Source organism: Sciurus vulgaris (assembly GCF_902686455.1).
Source record: "Sciurus vulgaris genome assembly, chromosome: 15".
Taxonomy (NCBI): Eukaryota; Metazoa; Chordata; class Mammalia; order Rodentia; family Sciuridae; genus Sciurus; species Sciurus vulgaris.
In genome coordinates, this window is record NC_136476.1 from 26,067,514 (window position 1) to 26,087,952 (window position 20,439).

Sequence of the window (20,439 nt, forward strand, 5' to 3'; positions counted from 1 at the left end):
TTCTTAAAAAGTTGTTTTCTTTTTCAAGAGGAATAAGAACATTTTCAAACGTTGATGACCTGCCAGATCACACTATCTCCCTCCCTGATTATCTCAGGGCAGGAAATGAGCTTGATGTTTTCAATAGCATTTGCTTTATTCTTTAGTGATCACTACATGATAAACCATTAAATTTTCTTGCTACCAAAGTTAAAAACCTGAAGGACAATATGAGGAACATGCCTTGAATGATGAAAATTTATGTCATGATTGTTTATAGTATAGAAGGAGACATATGGTGACTGCAAATTGAATGCATCTGAGGGCTATATCTTTCTGAATTTTTGTTGACATTCACTTTGGGTAGTGAGAGAAAGAGGAGAAATATATGGACACTCTTTTATGTTCAAATAATATGATTTACTTAATGTCAGAGGCAATATCTCCCTTTTAAGAAAATTCTACATTAGTAGGTCTAGAAAACAGTTTGGTGTTTCCTTTCACGTGATCAATTAGGATAACAGAATTTAAGTGAATATAGAGCATCTTCAAACTGCCAGGGATTCTTAGTTATAGGCAGGAGTGGATAAATATATTGAGTTCTTTTCAATACATCCAGTTCTTTTTACTGCGCGGGTACTATTTCATTGTATGAGCAGAATTAAAATCTTGTAGAGTCAGTTTAGTGATGTTCTCTCATTCATCTTGACAAATTAGAAATAAATATAGGAAGTAGAGGCCTTCTCATCCAGTTCACCAAGGCATTAAGAGTTCTCTGTTGCATCCACAGTTATTGCCCTGCTCCTCTGCTCAAACTCTGATCAGTCCTGTTGTCAAAGGTACCATTGTCCTTTGCATGGCAGAGGCAGAGTCAGGCCTAGACCATCTATCTTGATTTTAAAGCTGATTCTGATCAATTTAGCTGTTTTCATGTGGCATGTTCTAAAAGGAAAGTGTTCTGTTTAATCACTCTTTGGAATTGATTTAAAGCATCTTTCTATTAATCTTAGCCCCTTGTCTCAAAAAAATACGTTATTACTATTTTTAGTGTTGAAGCCATGTAATTTTTTTCAATGGGCAAGAGAACTGGTAACTCAAGAATAAAACTTTACAGAGATTTTTCAGATCCACTTAATTTCTAATTTTTAATTGGAAATGATCCAAATCCTCAATGGATGGCAGTTTTTTTTTTTTTTTTCAAGTTATCCATTTTAAGTGAGCTTTGTCTATGAAGTTCTACTTTCAATTCTCCTAAGAAATAATTGAATTGCAATTTAAATATTCCAGAGAAGTAACTGACAATATTGATATTCTGATTTTAACACCTTGATTTAGTGTGGCAATGAGTTTTGCAATATTAATTTTTACTAAACACTTAAGTATGATTTCTTTGAATTTTGTGACTGGAATGATTGCATTTAAAAAGTATCCTTAGAATTGAGTTCTTCAGTAAGCAGTCTCAGGCTGTCAGTTTTAGATTCCAGAGGAGCTCTAGAACTCCTTTTAAATGGAGGTTCTGAAGAAGCTTATGGGAATCTAACAGTGCATCTGTGGTCAGAGGATATATACTTTTTAAAATTTATTTTTATTGTAAATAATTGGAATACATGTTGTTTCTGTTTGTACATGGAGTAACAGCATACCATTTGCATAATCATATATTTCCGTAGGGTAATGATGTTTGATTCATTCTGTTATTTTTTTCCTTTCCCCCACCCCTCCCACCCCTCTTTACCCTCTATACAGTCCCTCCTTCCTCCAGTCTTGCTCCCCTCCCACCCCCCATTGTGTGTTATCATCCGCTTATCAGTGAGATCATTCGTCCTTTGGATTTTTAAGATTGTCTTATCTCACTTAGCATGATATTTTCCAATTTCATCCATTTGCCTGCAAATGCCATAATTTTATTATTCTTTATAGCTGAGTAATATTCCATTGTATATATATACCACAGTTTCTTTATCCATTCATCAATTGAAGGACATGTAGGTTGGTTCCACAGTCTGGCTATGAACCAGACTGGCTATGAACATTGATGTGGCTGTATCTCTGTAGTATGCTGATTTTAAGTCCTTTGGGTATAGGCGGAGGAGAGGGATAGCTGGATCAAATGGAGGGTCCATTCCAAGTTTTCTAAGGAATCTCCACACTGCTCTCCAGAGTGGCTGCACTAATTTGCAGCCCCACCAGCAATGTATGAGTGTACCTTTTTCCCCACATCCTCACCAACACCTATTGTTGCTTATATTCTTGATAATCGCTATTCTAATTGGGGTGAGTTGGAATCTTAGTGTAGTTTTGATTTGCATTTCTCTTATTACTAAAGGTGGTGAACATTTTTTCATATGTTTATTGATTGCTTGTAGATCTTCTGTGAAGCATCTGTTCATATCCTTAGCCCATTTGTTGATTGGGTTATTTGTATTCTTCGTGTAGAGTTTTTTGAGTTCAGAGGATATTTTGTTTCTACCATGTGCTTCATTATCTCATTCCTATTTATTTTTTTAACCTACCTTTTGAAAGTAAGAGTAACTTATCAGTAATGCAAAGTGTTCCTATATGATATTTAGCATTGGACATGTGATTATATAACAAATGTAATTATTCTAGCTATTTCCTTTTATTGGAAGTGGCTTTTAAACACCTTTTGTTCATTTTCATGAGGCATATGTGAGTATTATATGTGGTGATTCTATTTTTTGAAGATAACATCTTAAAAAGTGAGACTATATTATAATTGTACTATATCATAGAGTTAAAAAGCAATAGTATTTTGGAAGCAAGTCATCTTAGGTATTATATCACTACTCTCAGACAATAAATAAATAAGATCAGATGGTAGAGTATAGTAACTTTTCAACTTCAGTCTGGGGAAGATAATAAAATAGGTTTCTAAGGCTGGAATTAGTCTTTATAGACTGTCTTTTTATTTACCAATTCTACAGAGTGGATATCACTCTGGACTCAATTACTCTGTTAGGTCTAGGTCACTGGAGGATTGACCTCTGTCTCAGTTTCTCTGTAATACTTCTAGTACTTGGTTTTGTAATGTCAGATCATTGTGAGGTAATGATCATAAGGAAGGATTGATGTTAGTGTTCTGAGTTAGATTTTCATTTTTGATCTTTAGTGTCCTCATCATTTCCAGAGATTATGTTGAGACCTCACTCTGATAATTTTTTTTTTTTATTTTATCCATTTGTGTCAATTAAGAAACAGGAAGCTGGACTACAGCTTCAACTGCATGTACTTACGAAGAGATTAGTTACAATTTTTGTGTTATACCCTAACTTGGATTCTGAAATTTGGATTCTAGCGTCTATACCCACAATCACATAAGATGAATGAAAGAACCCCACAGCCCCACAAATAACTGTCTATCCTCAGATTCAGGTTGTGTAGTTCATAGTTCTAGATTGATATCATTGTCTTCAGACCCAATTTCATCTTACATTAATGTTGCTCACATTGATAGACACAACAATCTAAAAATACTATGTTTGAGTTTATGCTCTGTAACTCAGCTATTTGGAGTCCTTTTTTTTTTTTTTTGTCTATTTAATTCCTTTTGGAACAGTATTTTCTCCTTCATTATAATTTTATTTTCAAGAGCATTTCAAACATTGACAATTCCTTTTTGTGTGTTTTGGTGTGGTAGTAGGTAGTGAATTTACTGGTGCTTTACAATTGAGCTAATACCTCAACTTTTTTTGTTGTTTTTTTTGTTTTGTTTTGAGATAGAGTCTTGCCAATTTCATCAGGCTGGCCTTAAACTTGTGTTCCTCCTGCCTTAGCCTCCTGAGTCACTCCAAGTACTATTTCTAGGTGTGTGAAGTCAATACTCTGAGTTTAGTGTCTGTTTCTTGTTATTTAGATTCTTCATGAAAATTTTATGTTGATCTAAGTTTCTATATTTTGTGCCTATTTGCACAAATTTCCACTCTAAGCTTCTCCTTTTTGAAAATGTAAACGTAATATTCTTACCATAAAAAAGAGAATTTGTATTCTTTCTTTTTCATTATTTTCTTTTTCTTTCTCTCCTGTTCCCTTTCTCTTTCTTTCTTATCCATATTAAAACTTTTTCTGAATGTAAGTATTTCTGTGAAATGCCCAGAAACGACTTTAGGACTGTCCACCCTTGCATTCAGAAAGGAAGCTACTAACATGTGGAGTAGGCTGGCAACCTAAAAAATTACTTTTATTACATAAGCTAATAATCTAAGTCCTTAATGCGCCATAGAGTATTAAAGATAGTTGCTAATAAGTAGTAAGATTTTCCATGTGGTCTTCTGAAGAACTTAGAATATGAAATTATTAAGAATAAATAAATATAAGTGGATTAAAGAAATTAAAAAGAAATTTGGATAAGATTCTATTTTAAAATGAAAGGACAGTGTAGCAACACTAGCAGTTGTTTTTCTCTGGGAAATTTATCTGTTTCCTTAGGAACTTTTCAGGAAATAGGAGCGGTGGGTTTTGTTTGGGAGTCACAAATAGGAGTGAAAGCTGCATGTGAAGACTGGTAACTTAACAGTGTAGAAAGTCACATCGCACTCAGATTCATGACTTTGACCAATTATGAGTTGCCCAGGCTTCTCTCAATGGCAGCATTATGTCTATGCTGTCACTTCCATTGTCAGTTTGAAAAATTCTGAATAAAGTATCACTTATGCTGTATCTTACCAGGAGCTTTTTTTTTATCTTCAATAATTATTGGGAAGTTGGGAGGGTAACTTCAGTAGTTCATATACCTATATTCTAAACAGAATCTAAATTTAAGAGCAATGTAATGAGAAGATTCAAAAGAGATGTGTATTTAAGTTCTGTTTCTGGTCCTAAAATTCCTTGATTCTGATTTCTTTGTAGTTCCATTTTGCTTTAATTAATATTCCTTAAGGATTTTGGACCTTCAAAAAAACCTAAATTCATTTTACCTAGTTAGAGGCAATGAGCAAAAAGTAAAGGAATACCATTTAATACTAGTAATTATTGGCCAGATGACAGTTCACACAATTAGACATTTTCATCATTATACATAATTCATCAGTGAAAATACTCTGTATGATAGTTTAGTGTTGGGTACATTTCATTCTGAATTTGTGCAGACCTATATATTGTACACACCTAGAGCTATCTTAATGTAAACTATTGATTTTTGAGTGATATGAATAGATTCAATTGTAACAATTTGCATCACTCTAATGGAGGAGTTTTTATGGGGAGGATGTGCATGTATGGGCACTGGGCTTATGGGAAATCTCTTGTTTTTTTCTTAGTTTTTCTGTTAACCTAAAATTGCGGTAAAAAATAAAGTCTAATAAAAACTATTCTAAGACTTTATTATAATTCTCTGTAGCTGCCTTTTGGGAATGCATGGCAGTGCACATTATGCTCTAAATTTCTTTTTATTTCAATATATCTTTTGCGCTTAATTCAGGAGAATTTGAATTTTTTTGATAGTAGTATAGTATAAAAAAGCAGCTATCCATTATATTTTTGATGACTATTGCCATGCTAGGAAAAGTAGACTTTGTAATGAGAAATATTTAAAAACCCGCTAGATAGGTTAGGATTCTCATTCTGTATAATGAAATGCATAAACTAGGTAATTGTACACATCTATTATCTACAGAAAAGCATTTATTGTACTCTGCAGAATGGTGCGGTTGTATATGTATAACAAATGTAACATTCTGTTTCTTTTCCCAGAATGACTTTAAGAAATCAAAACCCCGAAATAGAATGTTTTCAATTCAGCTTTATTTACTATGTCTGTATTTTACTTTGTTTTCGAAAATATAGTAATAATTAAATCTGAGCAAACTATACCTTGATGATCATTTATAATTAGCTTTTATTGCCTCTTATAAAGAGTAGAACATGTCAGTCAGGCATTGTGGCAAATACCCATAATCCTCGATACTTAAAGAGACTTGGGTAGGAAGATTGAAAGTTCAAGGCCAGCCTGGGCAATATAGGGAGCCCCCTGTATTTAAATATCTAAAATAATTAACCCACCCTAAAAAAAGAGTGGAATTTGCAATGCAGTAAAAAGTGAACATTTTGCTGCTTTGGCATATATATTTTATTGTTTGTAAATAAGTGTTATGTACAGATGGAGTAATGGTTGCCATTTCATGTCCTCCAGTGCTGCACATGGCCATTTTATTTGGCTCCTGAATAAAAAGTGAAACCTTTTCTCTGCCTCTGTTATAGTCTCAGAGTTAATTTCTTAAACTACTTGGGTGTAATCGTCTATATAAAGGATTTTGTCTTTTTAAAAACTATCAAACTTGTTGGTTTTTGGAGTGGGCCTTAGTTTGAATCCCAATCTGATGTCTCAGGTAGAAAGATCTGTCTGGGAAAGCTGGTCACTCTTGATATCTTTGAGAACTAAGAAGCCTCAGCTCTTGTAATTCCGTAGATACCTCTCCATAATAACTGGCAAGTGGAGAAAGCTGGGCTTTTGACAGTCTTTGACTTTCACCATAGATTTGAGGGTGAGTCCCATTGATTGAGCTTATTTCTCAAAGATGGAGGTACTTTTGATAAGAAGCAACCCAGGTCCCACTCGTTGAGTCTGAAGGTATTGCTTTCTCTCATATTTGTCTAAAGCAGAAGTTTTTTCTTAGGGTGAGGATAATGAGAGTTGATGAAAATTTTATGGTTGAGGATTATGTTACCTGTATTCCATAACAAAACCTTTATTCCTCATTTTCAAACTCATAATTGATGTTAGAGATTATACAGATTTTTTTAAAAAATTATGATTTTGGCCCTTGGAATCTTTTCTTTTTTTCGGGGGCAGGGGGGCGGTGCAGGGTACCAGGGATTGAACAGGGGCACTTGACCACTGAGCCATTTAGAGACAGGGTTTCACTGAGTTGCTTAGCACCTCTCTTTTGCTGAGGTTAACTGTGAACTCTTGATTCTCTTACCTCAGCCTCCAGAGCTGCTGGGATTACAGGTGTGTGCCACCACGCTCCGTGACACTTGGAATCTTTTGTTTTAGTAAAAGGAGTTTCATCAGTTAACTTCAAAACTATAAATTCAGGATAACTAATGATTTAGATAAAAGCTGATGTTGTATGGATATAATTTTCTTAGTTTCCACAGAATTTAGTGCTGATAAATACAAAAGAGTTCTACATCTGTCTCCGAAATTTCCTATTAAAATAATGAGTCAGAGGTTTAAGAGGGTTTAATCCTTTGCCCAGGATTGCCCACTCTGTGGTACCAGAATCAGGATTCGTGGGGGTGGTTACCTAGTCCTAGAGATTCCCAGTCTTAGACTCATTCTGCCCAGCTACTTGCTTTTGGAGTGGGAAGAAGGCTGAACAACTGGCCTAAATCAGAACTGTTTTTGGTTGGTTTTGTTTGTTCATATTGAAATGAGAGCCAGCACTAACTTGCAGTGTGATGGGTTATCTACCTAATGTAGAATAATTGGTGTTAACAGGTGGTTGCACATAACCTTTTATATTTACTCTAATATTTGGCCAGAGGACCTTTTCCAGAACTGGATAATCTCCTGAATCCAATTTCCAAACTGACAACAGCATTGACATTTTTCTTTTGTGAAGAGCTCTGAAGTGACTTTGTAGATCAGAACCATTGATTTTTAGATCAGATTGGCTTATGGCCTTGAGAGGTCATGGTGGCATTGCTGCTCCCTGTGATATGTTTTATGCTGTATTTCTTTTCCTTCCATGGGATACTGTCAGGACCAGGTGATGAGAGGCTGTCAGCCTGCCGGGCTGACTTTGATCTCCATACAAAGTAAAACTAGGGGGAAAGAAAGGCCCTGTTTGTGTCTAAGGCAGGGCATTCACCAGTGGGCAGTGGCTGTTTGTAGCCAAGTGCTTGCTTTTGCTGTCTTGCTTCTCCCTATGGAGGGGTCTCTCAAATACCAACCAGGACCCAACCATCTGAAGCAGTGCATTTGGTTTCAGATTGCTTCTTGCCTCCTGAGGAAGCAAATTATTCCAAACAGCTGCAGATTTAAACCTTGGCTTACAAAGGACAGAGTGGTAATAATTATTTTACTTTAACCAAACACAATAACACATTTGAGGGTATCAATTATCCTGACAGCATAATTATGATGTGGGAGCCTTTCTATTAGGGAACTGCTTACAGGCCAAAAAGTCACAAATCATTTTTCTCTGTTCTTTCCTCTTTCTTTTGCTCAACAAACACTCCCATCCCCTTTTTGTAATAGAAAGAGAAGTCTACATAGCTTACTGTAAGTGGAACTGTATTCATAAATAGCTTCTTGATTGAGAACAAATGCTTCATTAATCTTAGTGCTTCAACCAGAGAGAGCACAAGTAAAGTCAGGAAGAATAATGAGTGACATTATGGGAAAGCCTAACACACCAGGTTGTGCCTGCCCCGAGGTCACAGGGTGCAAGGCGCTTCTCCTTTGCAATGAGGAAAGTGGAGGGGACAGAAACTGCAGTGCAGGCTTTTCTCATGAAAATTAATCCAGTGGCAGGATGAAGAAATCATGTACTTTGCTGTTTACTGTTGATGGTCATGCTGGGAAGAAAGAATAAATCAGCTGAATTTTTATTTGAAAGCAAAATGTTACATAATTTTAATGACGTTAGATGTATATTCAACTTGAAGCACTTTGCACAGAATCCTGGAAATATTGTCATGTAAATGTAGTAGGATCCATACAGTTTTACCTCTGATCAATTTAAATTATGTAGGTGCTATTCTTGCTATGTGTCATGTGAATGGCTTGCTTCACAGCTACCAGGCAGGTGCTCTGCAAACCTCAAATTAATATTCATACAAATGTAATCATTGCCATTAGAATGATGAAAAATCTAGGTTAAAAAAAGTATTTTGAAATAAACAAAGAATGTGGTTTTCTATTCACTTTTTATTCATTCTCACAAGTGATGGTAATTCAAATGGTTAAAATGTAAGTTTATTTGGTCAGTGTTGTAAATCTGAGGAAGGAAAAACTGATTTTTATAATTTAGAAAATAATGCAAATTACATTTACATACATATTATAAAGTTTTAGGAATATAGGAATACTTTATTTAAAAGTTTCCTTTTTGAGAATATTTAGGGATGGTAATGAGTTAAGTTTGTCACTATCAGTTTTTCATGTAAATATTAAGAGATAAGATTTTTAAAACTACTAAGTAGTTCAGCTCAACTCTTTCTTTTCAGTAGAATGACAGCATTTTGAAAGGGTCATTAGTTTTCACTCTTCACTGTCCATCTTTCCACTAATTATATTTTATTCATTTAACTTTTTTTAATACAGATTTTTTGTGTTGGTAGGGATTAAACCTAAGACCTGGTGCATGCTAGGCAAGCGTTCTCCTACTGAACTGGTTCTCCCGGCTGTATATGTTGCATTTTATTTTAAATTTCCACATAGGAGAGAACACATGTATACATGTTGCATTTTAAATATCAGCTCTCAATTTCAGGCGTCTCACTCTGAGAAACCATCTCTTTCTTTCTTGCCCACACTCTCTTGTTCTTGGACTCAGGCAAAATCATTTAATCTCACTGTGGCAGTGTGATTCAGTGATGCTTCTGACTTTTTTCTAGTCTTTCTGTTCTTTCATATTTCTCTTTCTTTAGATACTATATTAATTCCTTTGCGTATACTCTTTGCTCCCTTGCTGCTTTCTCACTTTGTTATTCTCCTTCAGCATCAATCACTCAGGTTATTTATTTGTCTGCTGTGTACCTGCAGTGCTGTAGCTGACACCCATTATGCAGATTGTACTGCTTTTGTCACCTGTTGAGCTCATTTCATATTTTACCAAACAATAGGAAATCATCAGAATAGATCTTCTGCAGATTTCTACCTGCATCATCTAAAATTTCTATGTTCCTGTCTCAAGCCATTCTCTCCCTTATCCATAGAATCACTATTCAAATAATTCATTCCTCTCTCCCCCCCATCGCCAGTATCCTTCTCTCTAAACTGAATTTGATGGTGCGTGTCTGTAATCCCAGACACTCAGGAGGCTGAGGCAGGAAGATCTCAAGTTTGAGGCCAGTTTTGGCAGTGAGGCCCTAAGCAGTGTAGCAAGACCTTGTCTCAAAATAAGAATAAAAATGGGCAGGTGGTGTAGCTCAGTCATAAAGCACACTTGGGCTCAATACCCCCAGTACCCCTCCCCCATAAAATAATTCTTTTCTCTAGATTATTCTCATTATTATGCACACTAGCAGCCCTCCATCCTCAAATGAAAAGACCTCTCTTGGCCTTTCTTAAATGCCAGCTACCACCCTACTTCTTTGCACACTTGGACAGTAAAACTCTTAAAAACTTGTATTTACTCTCTTAATTCCCCACTTCTCTCTTACTCTATTCTAGTTATGGGGCATGCCCCACATTTCCTTAGTATGTTTCACCAGCAGGATCAGTTGATCATTACCTCCTGTTTGAACTGCTGTCCCCACCTGGTTTCTAGCATTATATCAACACCTACTCTTCCTCTTACTTTACCTGCTGCTGCTCTTCATGGTTCTTAGCTGAGTTCTTTTTGTCTTCCCAACTGTAAGCAAAATTAACCCAAATGGTTTTGGCACCATAATGAAAGTATAAATAACCAAGATTGGAGCAGACCTCAGAAATTCAGTAAAGCTTTTATTCAGGAGTGGAGTCAGGCATTGGATGGTTCTCTTCTGGGTACAAAATGGCCTTGATTATAGGGGAGGTATGGGTTTATATAGGTTACATGGGGAGATGACTTAACCGTTGAAGACTTTAACAGAACATATCAGTTTGGGCATTTAGGAAACAGATTGTGAGAATTTGAAATTCGTTTTTATTGGGCAAGGATGAAGGGGTCGGAGTTCAGCATTTAGGGCCTATCTGTTTTCCTCCAGGATCTATTGTACTATCACTGGGAAAGGATTTATTTGGGGAAGGATCAATGTTTTGGCTTCTTCCCAGAGAATGTCATTTTAGGCTTGATGGATATCTCCTTCCCAGGGATTGTCCTGTCACTGGGAAAGGATATATTGGGAAAGGATCAATGTTATTAATGTTTGACTGTCTTCCTCCCTCTCTCCCTCTTCCCAGGCCACTGTATTAAGGGTTATCATTTCTATATCCTTCACCAACCAGGCCGTGTTGCAGTTTCCCAGGTTTCAAACCTTGAGCTTCTCGAAGTCTGTGCTAATGCACATCATGTTCTCATCCTACCTCATAGCTTTAATGGTTCTGAATTGCATCTATTCATTGATGACTTGAATGTTTATAGTGCAGTTCAACCTCCCCAAACTGCAGACCCAAATAGACAACTTTCTATGCAGCTCTTCTGCTTGCAAATCCAGTAATTACCTCCAACTCATCCTCCCCAAACTGAGCTCCAGATCTGCTTCTCTTACAGGTTTCCTCATTTCCAGTGACTTGGAATTTTGACCTCCCACTTTTGACCTGATGAGGTCAGAAGCTTTAGAGTTGGATTTAAGGCTTTTTCTTTTTTTCATACTTTACATGTCTGAGTAAATCCTTTGTTCTTCACATTCAAAATGAACCTAGAGTCCTGACTAGTTCTTATCACCTCTGATTATATTACTCTGGCATAATCCACTCATTACCTCTTTTCTGATTACGGCAGTATCTTTCTGTTTTCTACCACTACTCAGGTACCTCTTATAGACTGCTACGTCACTGCAGTGATCCATTAAAATGTAAATCAGATTATGTCCTTGCTCAAACTTAATAGTGGCTTCCCATCTTGGTTGATGTGACTTATGAAGGTTTTCCATGTGTGAAGATTTATTTGAAGCTTAATTAGATATTCTTCTTAACTCTATGACTACCTTTCATAGGAGAATAGACCAGGGGTCTACCTACTTCCCCTTTCCCTAATGAACTCTGTGGTATATTCACATAACATTTGACCTCTTGACATCTACATAATCTGCTCATAGTCTGTCTGTATGCCACCCCACCCCCATAAGGTCACTGAAGGCAGGACTATTGTCATTCACTATTGTAGTTCTAGAGACATCATGGTGATGAATAGTTAAATGAATGAATGTTTTTACTTATAATACAAATAGATGTGGATATCAGTGTTGGAGAACTCGCTTGCTAGTAGAAAATTCACTGTAGGTTGTGGAATTTCCATTCAAGAAATACTGCAGAAAAACTGTCATTCAGTTTCCTAATCAGACAAAATTCATGTCATCCCTGTCTCTGTGTGAGATCCTGTCCTTTCTCCAGCCCTGATAAATGAGCCACATATGCACAAATGGTTCTTCCACATTTTGTTAATCAGCACTAGGTTTGCTTTAATGTGATTAATTACTCTTTGTTTTCCCAGCTCAGGCCGCCCTATTTTATAGTTTTGCATTTCTGTTATGAACATGTCAGATAAACATGAGTGAGAGAGAGAGAGAGAGAGAGAGAGAGAGAGAGAGAGAGAATATGAATATGAATATGTGTGTGTGTGTGTTGGCTGGTACTTCGATCTCATAATTTTTCTACAGCTCTGAAAATTGCCTTTAGTGGCACTTATGGATATGTCAGCTAAAATGAGAGCTTCTTACAAGGCAGCTTGAGAATGTTTGTATTGGCATTTCTTTAACTGATGTTTTATAGAAGAGGCATTGGAACAAGATTTCCCTCTAGTACTAATAATGAACTATTGCAATAGCCATATCACAACAATGTCCTTCCCAACACCATTGTTGTTAATGTTGTGTCAGCATTTCGATTATAAACACTCTTTTTCATGGTTTAATAACTCAGCCATAAAGAAGTCCTTTCATGTTGTAAATTGGTATACTAGTGAGTAGTTCATCTCAGTGGTAAATTTTTTATGAAATCAAATTTCAAAAATATTTGGCATTGTTAAAAGGGAATTTTGTCAATGGTGTTAGGTAAGGGAAAGGGACCCACACAGGAAAAGTACAGTATTCATAATATGATATGATTTTATATTTTTTCATTCAACTTAACTGCCCAGAGGGGAAAAAATGTAACAGAATGCCTGTTTTTTAAAGAATGTTGTTTGTGGGAGACAGAAATAACAGCTTGTAATCATGTTGTAACAGGCATTTTAATACATATTTTTTGTTTTGTTTTAGGGAATATTGGTTAACTAGCAATATCTAAATCTTTATAATAGTGAGTCATTTTATTCAGGCTCTTATTGTTCCTAGAAAAGGCATGCTCATTAAACATATGATAAAACAAGACTGGTAACAAGCACAGACTGTTAATGCTATTTACTTATTTTTGTTCTGCAAGACTGAAGAGTTTTGGTATCTCCATAGGTTAGATTGGAAAGAATTTTCAGTTTGCTGAAAGACTTTAGAAGATATCATAGGTCCACCATTTTAAAATTTCATTTTGGGGGAACAACAACAACAAAAAATCCGGTAAACATCCAGCCCGTTTAATTTTAAGTTGCATATATTCACATTTAAAAGATTATATTCTTTGTGCATCTGTGTGTTTTCTTTTATTTGAAATTACTTAATTCTGTTAGCAAAGTTTTCTCATTCCCATCATTCTCAAATTATCAAACCTCAGTTTTTATAGAAAATTACTTATAGTGCTTATTGGCCTTTCAAATGTTTTCTTTTTTCAGAGGAGCTAGGGATTCAAACCCTGCTCCTTTTTTCAAATGTTTTCTATGCATAACCTTCTGTTATGGCTTGCCGTTTTGGTATGACACAAATGGTCAAGTGTTTTCCCTTAATACTACATTTCGTATGTCTTAATATCTCTGTGTGTGGATTTGTCGTATTTTTTTCCTTACTATTTTAAATTACATACTTTAATTTATTCTCATTATTACATTTCAGACATTACAAATAAAATTTAAACTAATGATAATTGTAGTTCTCCCCATAGCTAATTATTTTCTCCTTTGATTCACAAGAGCAGAAATGACCAATAGTAGGTGTATGGTCCTCCTTTTCCATTAAGGCAGATTGTAAGAAGGTCAGTTGCTGCATCGTAATTTATGTGCTCTTTAAAATTTTGATTGATAATGCCAAATTGTTCTCCAAAGCCATCATAACAACCCACATATCTCAGAACTATTATGTTCTGATTTTAAAAATTGAAAGTTAGATCTCATTATTTCTCTTTTTATTTCCTTTATTCTTGAGGTTGGGTTACTTCTTATATGCTCACTGACAATGAAGATCCTTTGAATCCTTTATTTTTCTAAAATGTGTGTTTTAAAAAATATTTTCTGGAAAACAGTCTCTGATATATATGTTGGACGTATTTTCTTAACGTATGTTGATTTGTGTTGTATTTATACTTTAGAATTTTAAATTTTGATATTTTATCTTAAATGTTTAATTAAAATGTCATATTCGTTTTAAATTAATATATTTTGTGTTGCAAGTGAGCTTGCCCTAACATAGACCAAACATGTTTGTGTCTTTCCATAATGTCAGACTTTATTAAATAACAATGTATTTAGAGGCTACACTACTTTAAGCTGTAGCAGTTCCCCAAATACTTGTGCATCACCTTGCAGTCTTAAGCCAATCACAGATTTTTTAAATTTCAATTTTGACTACTAATATCTATAAAAATCAAGTCACAATCACACTTTACACAATTATGTATATATAGGTTTCAGAAAAGCTAAGAAAGGTTTAGGGTGGTCATAGGAACTCTGAAGGCTGTACTGAGAACAATGGCAGAAAATAGTCTCTGTAGGCCATCAGATATTGTTACCAACTAGCCAAAGAACTTGTTTAGGGTGTAGATCTGTCAAAAGAGCAGGAACTTATTATAGGCCAAGTTGCAGACAGATAGAAGTTTCAGAAGTTTCAGAGTATCACCTTGGAGTGTCATCTTGAGATGTGAGCCTGGAGTGGACAATGCATGATCTCCAGGGCCAGGAGAAACTGCATTGTACCAACGCCTTATGGGACAGGAAATGGGAGTTTCATGTCTGTGATACTTTTCTTGAGCAGGGCTCGTGATGAATGACCAAGTGACAGGGTCAGTATGCTGCCCTATCCAGTTGTAAGCTGCTGCTTCTTTCATGGACCTTAGATGAGAAAGTTGCTTTATTTGGTGGTTTGGTGTGTTAGTTAGATAAGCTCTGGGCCTAGTTTTTCTGATATGAGTTTGATATGCATGTGTATCCATGTGCTTCTGATTAATTCTGTAAGTTTACAAGTGGTCATTTTTTTTTAGCACACTTAATGTATTTATCAATTTCTGCCTTATAGTTGTGCTAGGCAGATAGTGGTTGTTCACTTGCACAAACAAGGTATAGATTCATCTTACCTTAGCCCCTAAACTCAAAATGGAATAACTTATGGCATACTACTGCCTTATAAAAATGAAGTAGTAACTCAGAGTTAGGTACAGTCTGAGAACTACTGTTCTATACATAGTGGAGTAACTTCAGAGCAGGGCACAGCCTGCTCTCCACAATTTGCCTATATTTTATTTTAATAGCTTTACAATTCTGTTTTGTGTAAGTCAATTTGAATTTATTTTTATATGTTGAGTGTATATATACACACACACACACACACACACACACACACACACACAAACACACACACACACACATACTTTATTCAATTAGATACAGACTTTCCTAATACCATTAGTTGAATATTTTGTTGTATTGGTTTTTGGTTAGTTATTTATTCAGGTCTTTCTGTTTTATAATTTTCTCTTCAATTAAGAATAGCCTGCTATTTAACATAATCTTTAACAAATTTAAGTGTTTTTGTTTAGAATTTCTATTTCTGTTGTTTTTAAAAATATGATTTGTTACTAATTTATAGTTTCCTACTTATATTTTCAATGTTTCAGTAAAACATGGGCATACTTATTTTACCATTTGTCTGATATAATTGTGCATCTAATTTCTGATCATGGTACCTTATTTTTTTGATATGTTTTTTGTGTTTTGGTTTTGAATTTATATTCTTGGAAACTTAATATTTTGGAATATTTGATACCTTTGTTATGGGCAGCTGTTGAGAAGTAGTTTCCATTTTTTAATGATCATAGTCTACCTTCCAAAAATATTCAATTTCATGAACTATCCCAGAATGTTACAACAGTATATTTTTATTACTTCTAACCCATACATTCCATTTGTGACTTTTATCTTACATTTTACTTCTTCACATACTGTATTCCATAATACTATTGTTTTTGTTTTAAACTATTTCTTCTGTTTTATTGACAATAGATTAGTTAGAAGAATTCTTTGTAAAGCTGAGCAAAACACCTTGGAGGACAGGGCAAAATTTTATGCATATAGTTTGAAGAAAGAAAAATCACAAATGTTCTATTTTTTAAAAATTAATTACTAATGTGGAAAATTGGGAGAACAAACTTGAAGTTAAAAACAACAAAGTTAACCTAGGTATTTAATTAAAAAATTCTAGGTCAGCAGAAGACCCAAATATACTTCAGTGAAAAGGGCATCTTTTAAAAGTAGCCTCTGGCTTATCCTCACATCATAAAGAAGCCTGCTGGAACTCCAGGTTTTTAGCCTTCCCGTATCAATGAGTGGATTCCCAGAGCAAAGGGACTGTAGTAGTATGTGTATTCTGTGCTCCATAATTCTAGTTAATACCTCTTGAGGCTCCCAAATTCTCTGTTGCACAACTTTTCCATAAGGTGGCAGTGGAAATGATATCAGGACTATGATGGTTCTCTCTGGGAGACATATATCCAGAAACATTATGGGGTGTACTTGTACTTTACTTCATCTCTTTTTTCTTTACCTTTTTGAACTTGAATTGCCTTTATGTTATTGATGGTTTTAATTTTAAAAAGTTTAGAGGTTCTTGGACTGTATAGATGTATGGTAATGACTTATTATATGGGTCTAATAACTGTGTGGTATTTTCTTTTACCCCTAGGAATGCTGTCTCTGCAATTTGAGAGGGGGTGCTCTTAAGCAAACTAAGAATAATAAGTAAGTAATTGTGTTGAGTTTCATCATTTGTTTCTCCTTTCTAGAACCTCTGCATGACAGTTTGCCTTACTTCTTGTTGTATACACATCGTTCCAAAGCTTTTGCTGTGCAGCTCTGAGATTGGGGTTCTGTACTTTAGAGACAACTGCTGGCAGCACTTGTGCCCCTGTAGGGTGAGGATTTTCTAAGATTTGCTTGTGCTCATGTGTTTGAAAAGAATAACTCCTCTTTTACTAATAGAAGTTTTAAAATAAAGGTGGCCTGTATTGTCTAGGTACTGTTACAATTCCAGTATTTAATATGAAAAGTGGAGTATGCCTGAAAACAATGAAACAGATATCTTCAGATAAATTAAGTCAGTCATAATTGTGGCATTAAAACAAAGCCATTTACTTTTAATGCCAGCAAATTAACAAGAATGTACATGTATTAAATTATAAAAGACGCAAAGAAATGATACTAAGATTTAAAGGGGAGAGCTGGAGAACATGAAGAGTCTTGAAAGGGAGTCACAGGGAACATAAAAGGAAGATAATCTGCTTTTTATGGCTGTTTTGCATGAATTTTATTTTTATTTTCATGACCAGCTTTTAATATTGAAAATGGGGCCATATTTAATATTGAAAATAGGCATATTTTAGGGTCCTTTGGAATACAGGCATGTAGAAATGGTCTAGGTAGAAGTTGCAAGCTTGGCACTTGAGGGCCATATCCTGCCCTGAGATAGGTTTATTTTACTCATATACAATTTTATAAATTTCATCAAAAGGTTGAAAACGGAGAGATCTTTACATAAAAATCAGATTTTTTTTTTTTTTTTTTTTTTTTTTTTTTACATTAACTTGAAAAATGACAAAGTAATAATGAGTTGGGATGAGAACTTGGCCTGAGTACATCATGTGTACCCAGGTCACCTTGATTTCCAAGTATGTGTGTATTTGCTTACATCCTGCCTGGCCCCATGGTCAATGGCGTTGAGACTCCTGGTGTAATATAATGATGCAGTTAAGATAACTGTGTGCACATGCACGTTTCTGATTGCTTAAAAGGGAGAGGAAAGACATTTTCATTCCTTTATTGATGCAGTTTAGTCTAAGGAACTGTAGTTTTGCTTAATTTTGGATCATCTGTCATAGACCAAGTTGATATGATTGGCTCTATTCTAAAATGTCTTCACTAGTTTTTTGATGTTGCACTGGCTTGCAGACTGTAAGGTGGCTTAGGAGTTTCCTGTAAAGACAAATGAGAGAAGTTCTCTTCCTACCCTTGAGATAAACCATAGCATGCTTTTATTTAAATATTGAAGAATGCCCTGATTGGCATTCTTCCTGTGGTTTTGAAAGACAGAATAGAGTCTGACGTTGTTTAAGTGAAATGAATATGCTTTGGCTTAAAAATAGGTTAATGGATTTGGTAATTCTTTCAAGATTTCTTTAAACCTCACAAGTCTTTATATTTATTTGGAGGTACAACATTTATGAGACATGTAATAGTGTTAATAAGGAAGTTGTATTTTCTCTGGACTAATTCAGAATGTGAAAGGAGATATTAGGTTTTAACTAGAAGACCAAGGAATAAGTTAACTTTAGTTTCTCCTAATCTTTAGTTTTCTTTGGGTATAGTAGAATTGTTGTGAGAAACAAATTAAAGACTTAATCAGTATTAATTCTTAACAAAAAATTTTGCTCCTGGAATTAGTTTACTTCATGACATGCATTTTGTGAAAAGGTTACATAGAATACTTAGTTTGTATCTTTTATTATTTGACTATTCTTTTGCCACCTATTGGTTAGGTTGAGTACATTAAGCATACACATATTTTAGCATCATATGAAACAGGAAACCTCCATTTTAGTATTTTGTATATTAAGTATGGAAAAATGTATGTATATTAACAGGACTGAGTCTTTGGTCTTTAGCTAGTTCTTCGTACCACAGTGTTGTGCTGTGTTGTGGTTAACGTATCCAGAAGTTTAATATGCAAAATTTGTGATGGATTTAGGCTCTTGGCTTTCTTTCTCATCTGTGTGTTTCCCATCTGTGAGATTGCCATCACCAGGTTGATGTACGAGAAGGTATGTGAGTTTAGGGAACTTTTGTTTATGTTTAATGTCTCCTTTCCTGTAGGTGGGCCCATGTCATGTGTGCCGTTGCGGTCCCAGAAGTTCGATTCACTAATGTCCCAGAAAGGACACAAATAGATGTAGGCAGAATACCTTTACAGAGGTTAAAATTGGTGAGTGGCAAAGCTTCTTTTTTACCTCATAAATTAGTGTTAATTTCAAATTTTTAATTTTTCTTTTAATGCACCCATTCCCCAGATAATGTTTCTCTTAAGCTTCATTTTATTCTACCCTTTATTTCCTTTAGTCTAAATTTATCTATCCTTACAAAATTTTTTCCTGTAATATTGTAAGTCTGCATAAATGTCCTCGAATTCTGTGTGAAGCAAGGGAAAGGATCAATACATTTCCTGGATTAATGTGAACTTTCGAAGTGTAGGCTATCTAGTGAGATTTGTCAGGAATGGACTGATCTGTCCAGCTCTGTTTAAATTGTTTAGTGTTTTTCTTTCCTTTCTCTGTTTTTTCTTGACTTAATATTTCTAACCTAATTTCATCATTTTCTTACTAAGAAGATACTTACTGAGAAATACAAAAGCTTTTATTATTACTAAAGGATTTTGTCAATCATGAATAGATACAAGGTACTTAATATTCCAAACTTGCCTATTATTTTCTTATCTATTCAGAAACTTTTATAGAAATCTGTCCACTGGTTTCCCTTGTTAAGAGGTTTTTCTTCCCCCACCCCCTCATTGAAAATATATCTCTTTAATGTCCTTAACATTAAGGTAACTTTTTAGTTTTGCTCAATTGTAAGTCAATAGATCATTAGCGTAGGCTTTATATTATGTATTTGAGAACTTTCTCCTAAAGTTTAACTGCATGACCTTAACCTACAGGTGGTCTTAACATTCTAGAATTTTTTGAGTCTTTGCTATTTTTAACTTAAGCTCTTTCCACTGGAGAACATTTCAGGCAGTATTACTGAAACCCTCTTCCTCTCTGTTGCTTGTTTTCTTACAACTCTCTTCCCCCAAGGGGAGCCAGGTAGTGTACTGTCTCTGGGCCTCTCTCTTGGAATTTAGTCTTCTGTCTTTTGTTCTTAGAGAAGGGTAAGTGACTACTATTATTTCCCATTATAGCTCCACTAAGGATTTCACTTTGAGAGAAAATGCCTTGCCCTTTCATGGATCTGGGGATTGTGTTGGCTAGAATGAGTGATGGGATCAGGATGGTCAGGATGTAGCAACTGAGGTTTTATAAACTAAGATAGAAATAAATAAACTGTTTAAATAGCTCTTTGCATGTGAGAAAAGAGTATGTAACTCTTCAGCTTCTGGACTTTTAATAGGAGAGCCTGAAATCTTATCCCCACTCAATAATTAATAACAACGATAATAATAATAACACCAAGCTGGATGTTGTGGTATATGCCTGTAATCCTAGCCACTCAGGAGGCTGAAGCAGGA

The 20,439-nt window shown here is 35.0% G+C and overlaps 1 protein-coding gene across 5 annotated transcripts in view; it reads left to right on the forward strand.

Annotated features, from left to right (window-relative positions):
* KDM4C (lysine demethylase 4C) overlaps positions 1-20,439 on the forward strand; it is a 381,526-nt gene that overhangs the window by 246,037 nt on the left and 115,050 nt on the right. For all 5 annotated transcript variants that reach the window (XM_079113015.1, XM_079113014.1, XM_079113016.1 and 2 more), the window contains 2 exons: positions 16,849-16,904; positions 19,032-19,140. In XM_079113015.1, coding sequence (XP_078969141.1) covers positions 16,849-16,904; positions 19,032-19,140 — 165 coding nt within the window. The remainder of the gene's footprint in view (positions 1-16,848; positions 16,905-19,031; positions 19,141-20,439) is intronic.